Genomic DNA, 12,930 nt, shown 5'->3' on the forward strand with positions numbered 1-12,930 from the left:
ACATGGTCCTTGCCTTTATAGAGGTTACATACTAGCGAGGGAGATAACTAAACAAATAAATAATTGCAAATAGTCTCTATATGATATATTTTATTTAAAAAGTCTATTATACCATTGTTTACAATAACTGAGCATTGGGAACAACCTAAATGGCCAGCAAAAGGAAGCCTATTAAACGTATTATGGTAATCCATATCATGAAATTACCTGTTTGTACTCCCACTAGATTATAAACTGTTTTCTGAGCAGGGTCTCAAGAAGGTACAATTTTTTCCTTACTAAGGAATTACACTGATCATTCAATGAATATTTATTGAGCTCCAACTCTGTGCCAGGCATTATGCTAGGCATTGAAGAAATAAGAGTATACCCAGTCATGAGAACTCTACCCTCCTGGAGTTTATAGTCTGGCAGAGTAAACAGATAATCATAATTACCATACTGTGTGATAAGAACCAAGGCTGGAGTGAAGCCAAGTTCTGGAGACAAGTGTAAAAGGCAGATAGCTCAGATAATGAGAAAGAGGGAAAGAGAACAGAAGCTCATTGAGGGGCTGCAAACACTTAAATATTGTCAGAGCCTAGAATGAAAAGTGGGAAGTAGAGATAAGGCAAGAGAGATCCACCATGAAGTGCTTTCCAAACGAAATGAAGGAATTAGGATTTTATCCTGAATGTGATAGTGACACTGAAGTCTTTAAAGCCTGGGCATGATGTGGTCAGACTGACGTTTAGGAAGAGCATTCCTGCTGGTGTGGCACAAGTCTGGGAAAAGGCAGGGAATCTAACCAGGACACTGCTGTAGTGATCCAAGTAAAAGGTGATGCTGACTTGAACTAAGTGGCAGACGTAGGAATGGAAAGAAGTAACTCTGAGAGATATAAGGTCGGTAAAATTAACAGCACTTGCTATTTGATTTAGAAGTGAAGGCTGAGGAAGAAAAAGGAGAGCAAGATTTCTGGCTTGCAGGCAACTGGAAGGATGGGAGTGCCATTCTATGGTAGACATTCTACTAAGCACTAGGGTAGCCAGGATGGATAAGACACAGTTCCCCCATTAACGAGGGCAAGGTTAAGACAGAAGGCAAATTCTACTATGACGGGACAACCGCACAATACCAAAAATAGGCTGTGAGCGCTGACAGGAAACGGAGGCTCTTCCTGAAGAATTAGGGGAAGGAGAAAAGAGAGGACACGACCGCTTAATTCTGTAGACACTGGCATTCTGGCTGCACATCCAGATTCTCTGGCCTTTCTGTCCATTCTGTGAGTTACCAATTCCCTTCTAATACATTTCTTTGCTGCTTCAGTCAAATAAGTCAAATTTCAGCTTATTTCAGCTGACCAGAGTCAGCTCCAGCAACCACAGTCGGCTTCTAGTTCTTGCAACCAAAAGCCCTGACTGGCACATTCATCCCAAGGCATAGTTTTTTTAAAGAAACTTTGAATTATTATATTTCAAATAGATAATAAATAAGCCAATTGTGGAATGGAGAGAGCTTGAGGTAAGCAAATATATTTTAATTTTATAGATTGGCTTGGAGACTGGACTGGCTGGTCAAAAATTATGAGGGTAGGAATCCACGGTCAGATGCTCTACTGTCTTTTCAAGTTAAGTTAGACCTTTTCTGTTCAGAATTTTAGCACCTACAACAGTCGTAAAGGCAGACTTTGTGAGAACCTTGCTGCTTTTGTCCTGATGCCCAAGCATCTCCCCACAACGCATCTTACTGGTGTTTGACACTTTATCTGGTGTGTCTCCTAGGTCCTTTATCTCTTTCTATCTTAAGCTAAGGTCACAAATTTTCTCATCACCCTTCTAGGCTATAGGTACCCTGAAGGCACATTTTAAATCTGACTCATTAATGAATCTCTTATAATACTTAGCATGGGGCTTTGCATAGAGTTCAGCCAAACCACAGAATTCTTTGGATAGATCCACACTTGGCCCATGGGTATTTTGGTCTTATGTAGACAACACTACCTTGAATGACACAGAGAAAAGCATTGCTAGAAAAGAACTGACAAACATTGCTGGTGGGGATGTAAAATGGTACAGCTGCTTTGGAATACAGTTTGGCAGTTCCTCAAAATGCTAAGTATAGGTTACTACCCAGCATTCCACTCCTAGGTGTATACTCAAGAGAACTAAAAACATACGTCTACACAAAAACTTGTACATAAATGTTCAAAGCAGCAGTATTCATAAGAACCAAAAAGTGGACACAATCCAAACGTCCATCCTCTGAAGAATGGATAAACAAAATGGGGTATATCCACACAACAGAATATAATTCAGCCATAAAAAAGGAATGAGGTAGTGATATATGCTACAATAAGGATGAGCCTTGAAAACATTACGCTAAATGAAAGAAGCCAGACACAAAGATCACATATTGTATGATTCCTTTTATATGAAATGTCCAGAATAGGCAAATCCATAGAGACAGAAAGTAGATTAGCAGTTGCCAGGGGCCGAGGGGAGATGGAAACGGGAAATAACTGCTAATCAGTATGGGATTTCTTTTCGGAGTGATGAAAATATTCTGGAATTAGATTGTGGTGGAGGTTGTACAACCTTGTGAATATACAACAAAACACTGAATTGTACACTTCTGAAGGATGAATTTTATGCTATGTGAATTATATCTCAATAAAAAAACAAATTTAAGAAAAAAGAACTGTAAGCTCCCAGCACGCAGTATCCCACTGTGGCTCACCTTTTTATCTGAAGGCGCAATTCAGTACAATCCTCTGATAACTGGCTGTTAGCTTCTTCCAAGGTTTCTAATGCCAATTTAAACTTATTATTTTCCTCCTCCAATTTCTGCTTATTGAAATACAGGTCTGTTATATAGGTAATCAAACCAGACACCTCTCTGCAGGTGAAAGAATGAATGTGAAAAATCTTCAACATCTCTAATCCCTTCCAATCAAAATAAAGCATATTGTTAAGCCCAAACAGGCTTAAATATTCCCGTGAGATTTTCTACTTTATCCTCTTCCATCTTCATAAATGTAGTTCATTTATACAATAAATATTTATTCAAGTCTTTATTACAACAGCATCAAAGATCTTTCCAAAATTGCCAGGTATTCAGCATTTGCCAGTCATGCAGTCACCTTCCACAGCTGTGTTTATTCCCTTCCACTTCACTCCTAACATTTACGTCTGTCTACACTGAAGAGTTCCTATTTCTGCCTGGGTTATGGGAGATCCTGAAATAAAGTGACACATTACTCTTTTAGTCAAGGGAGCCTGGCAGGTTTTAATAGGCCTTTAAACTAGGAAACAATTTCAAGGGGCTTCGTAGCGTGCAGTTCACAATTTAGTGCTCATCTTTCCTAATATTTTCTACAGCTTGTTAATGTTGGTGTCACTCTTGCCCTTGATATTAGATCATAAACCCTTTGAGAGTCTAGACTGCGTGTTTCCTGGGGTCCCCGGCCTCCTCCTCCCCTTTGCCATCTTATCCCAGTGCTTAGGACAGGTTGGGGACATGGTTCCTACTCCACCTTTTTGCACGGGTAAACCTGCAGCAGCAAAGATAAAATAAGGGAGAGACAGAATCACCTCTCTTTAATATCTAAAATTCACACATTTAGCAGAAAACAGCTTTTCTCATCGATATCGAAAAGTATCTACTAAAGAAGTGCTTTAAAAATAATCCCCCAAAGACCTTAAGGTCAATGTCATAACTCTACTTTAAATGGAACTTGTTTTCCATGAAAACACATGAAGTCACTGAAGGAAAAGGGTTTCATGAGTGAGAAAATGTTACTTTATGCAATACTGGTCTTATATAATTTGTGTTCCTAGTGAAACTAGTTCTAATGCAATTGGGATAGAATAGTTAAGAGTTCAAAATAAATTATGTTAGCTCTACCACACAGACACACAAAAGAGCTAAATGACTTTATCATAAGTAAAATAGGGAGATCTATGAAATAAATAATCAAAGTTGAGGTCCTTGAGAGAGCATTACAAGAATGCTTACAAGACTCCTTTAGACATGTCTCCACCTAAAGCCTCGAAGCTCCCTGATGCAGACTCTGTTATATCTGCCATCATCTTAGCTGAAACACATACAAGAGAGTCTTATGAAAAATCCATTTCTCCACACCACATTAGTGGCAGAACAATCCCAAAGAAACACATATATACTTGCTCCGCCTGATTTTATGCTGTCCTGTCCAAAAACAGAATCCTCGATGCTGTCATTTGATCCACTATCCACTCCTTCCCTGTAGCCAAAAAACAAAACCAAAGGGCACGGACTCTTTGCCAGACCACATCCTAGCTAATTTTTCAGATGTGCTCTGTACTTCCCTATTCAGGTAGTTCTTTCTGAATTTTAAAACCATCTATTCATTCAGCAACTATTTGGAGCCCAACATTGTGCTTAGACAGGGTAATAGAAAAGAAACATAAGGCATTACCTCCACCTTCCCTAACCTTTTAATCTAGCACAAAAAGGAAAATGTGCATGCAGAAATAGGTGATGATGTACAGCAGCTACGATTAGGGATGGGAGGTCTCAATGGATTAGGAAGTCCACAGAGTCTGGAGTGATAAGTGGACACCTGGAGGTGCAAGACCATGTGCCTTAAAGGATTGGGAAGGAAAAGGCATGAACAACTAATACTTTGGGACACACTGATGGTGTTCTTTTCCCTTTCCCATGGAAAACCAAGTTGACCCCAGACTAACTGTACTTTGAGCATTTTACTCATGGAAATTGGGGAACCCCCTGTACAGACCTCTGTCCAGTCCCCAAACCCTGGCTCTAACCCCCAAAACAAACATGTTAAAATTTCAACCATTTCTTTTCCAAGAGTCTCTACACTATGATTTAAGTTTTGTTATTTAATCTTTCTAAATGCCAAATCCTTAGATTATCTCTCTGGGGCAGCCATAAAATTCTCCACATTTGTCTTACATCTCATTGTCTTTCAATGTGAGATGTCTGTCAGAAGGTAGCTGAGCAGAGTAATTCATACATCATTCTTACTATTCCTAGATACACACCCATCACTATTTCTGAGTTTCTGTTCTTATATTTTGTATTTATACTTCCCATATTTTTTCTTTTCCTTTTCATTTGTTGTAAAAATTAAAGTTTTTTTCTTCTGCCCTCACTCTATCTTATATATGGATTACTTATATTCCTATTATATAGTAAAATATTTTAGAAAAATGAGAACATTCATAAGAAAAGAGAGCAAAAAGTTAAAACCATCATGCAGAAGCAATCATTTTGGAATATATTTTTCTCAACTTTTTCCTATGTATATTTTTAGTTCTTGACAAATATGGGATTATACTACCTATATGGATCTATGGCCTATTATTTGAAATAAATACATATAAATATTTCTCTTGTCAAATATTTATCAAATTATCATTTTGAGTGACTATTTAGGATTCTAGTGTATGGAAGTATTATAACTTATTTGTCCAACCCTCTATTTTTATTTTTTTATTTTTAATTTTTTGCTGTGCAAGATTCACCTTGAGCTATCATCTATTGCCAGGCTTCCTCTTTTTGTATGTGAGCTGCCACCACAGCACGGACACTGACAGACGAGTGGTGTAGGTCCATGCCCGGGAACCGAACCCAGGCCACCAAAGCAGAGTGCGCTAAACTTTACCACTAGGCCACCAGGGCTGCCCCTTAACCATCTCTTTTTAAATATGTAGGTTGCTTATATTTATCACTACCATAAACATTCTATGTATATATATTAGAGTTACGATTGGTTATTTTTCTTGAAGTTACGTTACTAGCTCAAATAGATTGCATATTTTTAAGGATTTGATACACACTCGTAAATTGCTCTTGAAAAAAACTGTGCCAACTTGTACTACTACTAACAACGTATGAGACAGCTTATTTCTCCACCTGCCCTGATAACACGCGATAGAGGCATTCTTTTAAATCTTTGTTAAACTGATGGGCAAAAATGGTATGTTCTCTTTATTTGCATTTCTTTGATCATTAGTAAGATTAGATTTCCTTATATATTTATCTTATCTTCACAATTAACTCATGTTATCTTGCTTCATGATTAATAGTGAACATTTCAGTCATATTTTTTAAGTCATCTATACATCCTAACCCTATATGAAATCCAGTGAGTTTTACCACTCCTTGGGCTTGAAGTTTTCTATAAGCAAATCCCTAGTAAATATCAGCTGATAGCTGGAGATTGGTGGCTGAATAAAAGCCACAGGAATTAGACTTCCTGTGAAAGAAGGTAACTCTTCTCCAGCATCTGCTAGGAGCACCTGAGATCATGGATGCCTTTCTTCTTCACTTTTTTTTCTATCCCACTATCTTTCCCTTTTCCCTTTAAGCCTCCCTATATTCTAGGCTTCCAAATTACACTCACTGCCTAAATATCCCCCCACTAACCTTAAAAGGGAGTTTACTCTGAGATTAAATGCATTGGAGATTTGGTAGCAATAATTTGCTTGACTCCTATGCCAACTCAATTCTTTGTAAGAACATAATAATATGTGCTGCCCCCTAATCACAATAAATGAGTGTTATGGGAATTAACACAATTAACATAATAGGTTCTCAAAGTGTGCCCATCATGTCTCCCTCATCATCAGTATCACCTGGAAACGTGTTAGAAATACAAATTATCAGGCTTCACCCCAGACCTACTGCATCATGCTGGTGGGGGCGCAACAATCAGGTATAATATCGCTTAGGTGATTCCAGTGCATGCTCAAGTGTTGGATTATAGTATTTCCATCAATACAGGAAACAGTGATTAGCATTAATTGTAATCAATTGTTAGAACCTGAAAAGGCATCCTGCTGGGACTATGATTACCGTTTGTTTCTATGGTAGGCCATCCATTCTCTCCTGATGGCATGGAAAGTTTCCATATCCACATGCAGGTCTCTCTTTTCAGGATCAAGCATGTTCCACAGCTCCTCAAGGACACCATCTTCAGAATCTTGACTTGTTCTTTGTCTCAGGTAATCTATTATTGTGGCAACTCCTACTGAGCCTTAGGAAGAAGAAAGGCAAGTTAGTTTTGAAAGATGGGGAAGGATTATCTTTTAAAAGTGGCATGCTTAATTATTTCTGGTCCCTTGGGCCCTGGAAACATGCCATACAACCCAGCAGTCCTGTTAAGTTGGCATGATAGAGTGGAAAGAGCACCAGCTTTGGATTGGAGTCTAATGGACCTGATGTCAAATCTTGGCTCTGAAATCTATCAGCCTGTGGCTTTGGGAAAATTTCTTAACCTCTTTGAGTCTCAGTTTCCTTATCTGTGAGATGGGGATGATGAAACCTACCATACAGAGCTGTTGTGAGGTTTAAATATGGATCACATATGTAGTCAATAATAACTTGTGGGAGGTGATCAAAATGCCAATTTATTTTTGTCTGTCATTCCTTCCTTAAAAAGCATTCAGTGAAGAAAGTTTTTCCTCTGATCTAGATGAAATTTCAGTCTCAAGTAAGTAGTCTGCTGCTTTTGGGGGTGGGTGGGGGTGGAAAGGTCATTCTTAGATACAGTCAGTACTACCATCACATTCAGAAATTAAAATCATCCAGACTATGTTAGTAATTGACACACCAATCTTCTTTAAGCATAAGACATCTCTTTTACTTTTAACTGAGGCCTGCCTTGAGCTAACTGCTTAAGTCAGAGAAGAAAAAGTAAGCAGATGGTTGACAGGGTGGATGCAGGAGTAAAGCTTCTTCTCTCAAGCAGGTAACTATAGACCATGACATAAGAAAAGAATAAGTCTAGTAATTAGAACGAGGGGATAGTTGTAAAGGAGCCTGAATAACTTTACAGAAAGTATTAATTGAGTGTAAAATGTCATTTGGCTGTGTTAGGAAGTGTTGGAAAGGGAAATAAAATTATTAACAAAATTATTTAGAGAGATAATTTGTATTCCTTATTTGTAGTAGAATTGGAAAGAGAGCTGGAAAGCTACCCTTTATCTCATTTTCCTCCACAAACACTCTAAAGCTGCTATCACATGCCTCAAACGCGGAAAGGTCCCCTGTCAGGGCTTTTTCACGTGTCAACTTGATTGGGCCACGGAGCACCTAGATATTAGGTCTAGCATTATTCCGGGTGCTTCTGTGAGGGTGTTTTTGAATGAGATTAACATTTAAATTGATATACTGAGTAACACAGTTTGCCCTCCCTAAAGTGGGTAGGCCTGAATAGAGCAAAAAGGCAGACCCTTCCCAAATGAGAGAAAATTCTTCCTGCCTGCTGCCTTCCGCCTGGGGCATCGACTTTTTTCCTGCCTTCCGACTTGAACAGAAGCAGCAGCTCTTCCTCAGCCTTGAGCCTATGGGGCTCTGGACAGGAACTACACCATCAGCTCTCCTCATTCTCAGGCCTTTGGACTCAGACTGGAATTAAAGCATTGGCTCTCTGCGTCTCCAGCTTGCTGACTCATCCTGCAGATCTTGGGACTTGCCTGCCTCCAAAATCACGTGAGCCTATTCCTTATAATAAATCTCTTTATACATATAACACACACACATATGCACACTATTTGTTCTGTATCTCTGGATAACTCTGATTAATACATCTCCTGTCTCCTTTCAGTGGAGCTTCCTTATTTTCTTCAGGGAAATATTTCCTTAAATCCTATCCAAGCAGAGAGGATTTCCGGGAATAAATAAGCCCTAGTCATTCTAACAATATATTTAAGAGTGCATGCAAATGTTTTGCTACAAGAATGTTCATTATGATGTTGTTTATAATAGAGAAAACAATAATATCCACTTGAGACAGATTGGTTAAATGCTACATCCAAAAAAAGTATAGTCTACAAAGAAAATTTATTGACACAGACAAGTACTCAAAATTATTGACAAAAAGCAGATTACAAAACAAGTCTGGAAACATTCCCACGCATACTTAGGGAACATGTTATATATATCTTCAGAAAAAAAGAATGACCAAGGGCCTGCCCCATGGCTTAGTGGTTAAGTGCGCGCGCTCTGCTGCTGGCGGCCCGGGTTCGGAACCCTGGCACACACTGACGCACCGCTTCTCCAGCCATGCTGAGGCCACGTCCCACATACAGCAACTAGAAGGATGTGCAGCTATGACATACAACTATCTACTGTGGCTTTGGGGGGAAAAAATAAACAAATAAAATCTTTAAAAAAAAAAAAACTACATATGCTTTAAAAAAAAAAAAAAAAAAAAGAATGACCAAAAAGATCTTAAACCATTTTTAGCAATCATATTGTGGTAGTGACGGGGACAGACTCTAGGGTGCCCCTTATGATCCCTGCCTCCTGATGTTTATACTGTGGGGAGATCAAGATTTGGCCACCCTGAAATCTATCTCTTTACCTTGGTTGTTTTCTCTAGGGACATTTGACCTCCCCCACTAACTGCCTAAAAAATTTGACATGGTGGCTCCTTCCTGGAACAGATCTATCATGATGGCTGTAAAGATAACGTAGGATAAATGTTACAATAGGAAAGGCACCAACAAACCCATCTTATTGGAAGTTCTGTCTCTCTCGCCACATTCTCTGGATGGCCCTGCGAAGAGTTGCCAGACAATCATTTACATTTATGAGGGAAATCTCCATTTGTAAAGGTATCTCCCTCTCTGTTTTGGGAAGAGGGGGGGATGGCCTCATTTCTAGGGGCTTATCAATGTGAAAGGTGAGGCCTTAAATCTGCATAATAACCTTATTCTTGTTTACTGTGCTTTAGTGATAATCTCCTCTAACTGACTCCCCCCACCTCCAAAATCCTCCTTTGTCGTTGGCTGAACATGATATTTAAGATGAAAATTTCTGCTATTGTGTTGAAAAACGCAGTGTCCCTGCTTTCTCCCATGTATACATGTTATTAAACTTGGTATTATTTTCTCCTGCTAACCTGTCTTGTTAATTATTTGGCCAGCCATAAAAACCTTAAAGAAAAGGGCAGAGGGAGATTCCACCTCTTCCCCCGACAGTTTTGGCATAGTCGGCAGGATCCACACTGGCTGGCAAGTTGCCTTCTCTGGCTGGAAGAACTGCCTTCTCCCTGGACTACGGCAGATGATGAGATACGGGAACGCCTGACAAAAGCCGGCAAAAACGTAAGACTTCTTACCATGTCAGCCTCCCAGAATCTCTATCTACAGAGTCCGGTGAAAAAAAATGGTAAAAATTTTTTCTCTTTCTAAATTTAGATTGGCAAGAAAAAATATTTGAGAAACTAGTTTCTTGTGCTTTTAGTGACTCTTGGTTTAAATTTGGTAAAATACTCTTGGTTTTGATCTTGATCCCTTTTCCTCCCAGAGTAATCTCTGTCTTGTTCTATGTCCTGAGAACTTGGCTTTGTGACCAGTAAAAATATTCTCCTTGGTCTCCACCATACGGAAGGTGCATTTACCGGAGTGCACCTTGGTGGCCAGTCGAGTAGACTGGGGTTCCGAACTGTCTTTGTCCGGCTGTTCCAAGCTCTCAGGGGAGTTTCTCATAAAGAGCCCAGTCCATAAGGGCTTTTGTCATCTTAACCTTTGTTGCTTATTAGTGCTAAAAAAAAATCCCATTCCAGTATCACCTGCCCGGTGTCACAGATTAGCAGGTCTGTGACTAGAGGCGTCCCACACTATTGTGGGAGACTGGAGACACCGTTTTCACTACACCATCCCTACCTGCTGTGCAACAAAGGTCTTCACTTTCTCTAAATATCTTTGAGAGTAAATTCTGTAGATCATGGGGGCTACATCATCTGCGCCCTCACCAGGGATGCCTCTTGCGTCCATGGAAAAGATTTATTCTAAGAATAAAAAGTTACCTCCGGGTCTTTCCTTAAAAAGGCTTATTAGATCGAGTCACCATTAAAATAAATATACAAATAAAGATCCTACTCATCAATGGCCAGACGACAGATCCTTTAAATTAAAAAAACTTCTAAATTGGGGAAAAAAAAATATTTTGAGATCTCTCACATAATTGCTTAATTGGTACCTGAAAAATAAGGCCAAAAAAAAAAAAAGAAAAAATTTGACTAGTCTTAAGACCTTGACTCAGGTTACAATTAAATTAAAAACATATAAAAATATAAGTGTTGATAAGATTATAAAGGTTAAAATGTTTGAGCTAATTTTATATAGAGGTTACATCAACTTTACCTGAGTATGTTTTAAAATGTCTGACTAAAAATGCTTCCCTTGTCCAAAATTAGAAGACCAAGACCTATTGATAAAAATCTTAATAAAAACTATGTCTAAAGGTATAAAAGGTGATAAAATTTACATAAAATTTTATTAAAAAAACTGATGTTATTTCTATTACAAAACTGGTTAACAAAAATAGTATTTTAAATGATGGCTAATTTTATCTAATGTCTTATAAAGTCTTATAGGCAATCTAAATAATTATTAGAAATAAATAACTAAATAGTTGTAAAAAAGATAAATGTTAGATAAACTTTAAACAATAATTATGTGTTATGGTAGTTACAGCTTCCAAACTCTTTTTGGTGACTTAAAACTTTAGAGTTTTGCTAAATTTTACGATAAAAATTCAATTAAATATCTAGATCATATCCAAATAACATAAGATATTAGACATTGATTGCTAAATATACGTTTGTCTACTTTTGGCTTTTCATTACAAAAAAACTAAAAGGTGTTTTGGGTCTATTGGTAAACATGTGTTTTATTAAAAGATTGTACTATAAAATAACATATTTCTAAAAGTTATAAAATGTTCATAAAATTTCCAAGCCACAAGATACCAATATAATTAATTGCTTATTTAGTTTTTACTTACAAATTAAAGTTTCTAAGGGTTAAATTTCCAAATTAATACATATGATTAAAGCTACTAAAAAAATTTTAAAAAACATGTCTGTGTAAAAAAAAATGTTATAGGTTTGTAAAAGAAGAATTCTAAAAAAAGAGTTTTTACATGGTCAAGTTGGCTAAGATTAAAATAAATTTAATTAAATAAATGAGTTTTAATATCAAAAATAAGCTGATACAAAATTACAATTTGGTCTTATTTCTCTTAAAAAGATAATTTTATTAAACTTGATAAAGAGGTTATAAAAGATTTTTCTTTACCTTTAAATAAGTCTACCTAAAAAAAAACCTGTTAAAATAATTTCCTGTGTTCAAAAGACTAAAGTCTCTCTATTAAGGCTTTTTAGACTGTTAATGCTCTGTTTACTTTGACTTTTTATATTTTTGACAAGCTCCCCAAAATTCATATCTTAAATAAAGTCTTTTTACTTTTTTTCTTTGAGAATTTTCAAAGGGCCCTGAAACTTCTCAAAGAAATTTGCTCTCTTCCTATAAAGAAAAAGACAAAAAAATTTGCTCTCTTCCTATAAAGAAAAAGACAAAAAAATTTGCTCTCTACCTATAAAAAAAAAAATACTAAACTTATTAGACTTATTCAATATGTTAAACTACGTGAAAAACATTGTCAGACAAGTGATGATAAGCCTGCTTAGGTGGTATTATGTGGGTAAATGTTATTGATATAGGTGTTTTAAAATTATATAACATTACTAAAATGCTGATCTGTCCTGATTATCAGTCATAATTCTGGTTATTATTATATTAAAGTGTTATATGTCACAAAATTAACCAAATTTCTTTGTCAATTGCCATTTTGAGGTCTTGTTGTTTACAGACATTTCTTTGCTCTAATGCTTTTGCAAAATGTTTCAACTTCAAAAAAATTCATAAAAAAGACTCTGACATTTACACTAAAGTACAGGCTTCTGATAAACTTTCTGATCATAAAACTAAACTTCTTAAAAAACTACAAAAATCTGATAGAGAGACTAATAACTTCATAAAGCTGCTAACAAAAAGGTTGAGATCAAAAATAGATTACACAAGACTAAATAAACTGATAAAGATAATTATAATTTTTATGATTTTTCGTTTAAAATATTGCTAAATTTTT

At 36.9% G+C, this 12,930-nt stretch overlaps 1 protein-coding gene across 1 annotated transcript in view; it reads right to left on the reverse strand.

The window, feature by feature from the left end:
- The window catches only part of IRAG2 (inositol 1,4,5-triphosphate receptor associated 2), a 94,079-nt gene that overhangs the window by 72,487 nt on the left and 8,662 nt on the right, over nucleotides 1–12,930 (reverse strand). The window contains 4 exon segments of the mRNA XM_087442668.1: nucleotides 2,719–2,877; nucleotides 3,997–4,075; nucleotides 4,164–4,243; nucleotides 6,844–7,024. Coding sequence (XP_087298794.1) covers nucleotides 2,719–2,877; nucleotides 3,997–4,075; nucleotides 4,164–4,243; nucleotides 6,844–7,024 — 499 coding nt within the window.

This window comes from Ceratotherium simum, chromosome 17 (assembly GCF_057802395.1).
Source record: "Ceratotherium simum simum isolate JZ-2026a chromosome 17, ASM5780239v1, whole genome shotgun sequence".
NCBI lineage: Eukaryota > Metazoa > Chordata > Mammalia > Perissodactyla > Rhinocerotidae > Ceratotherium > Ceratotherium simum.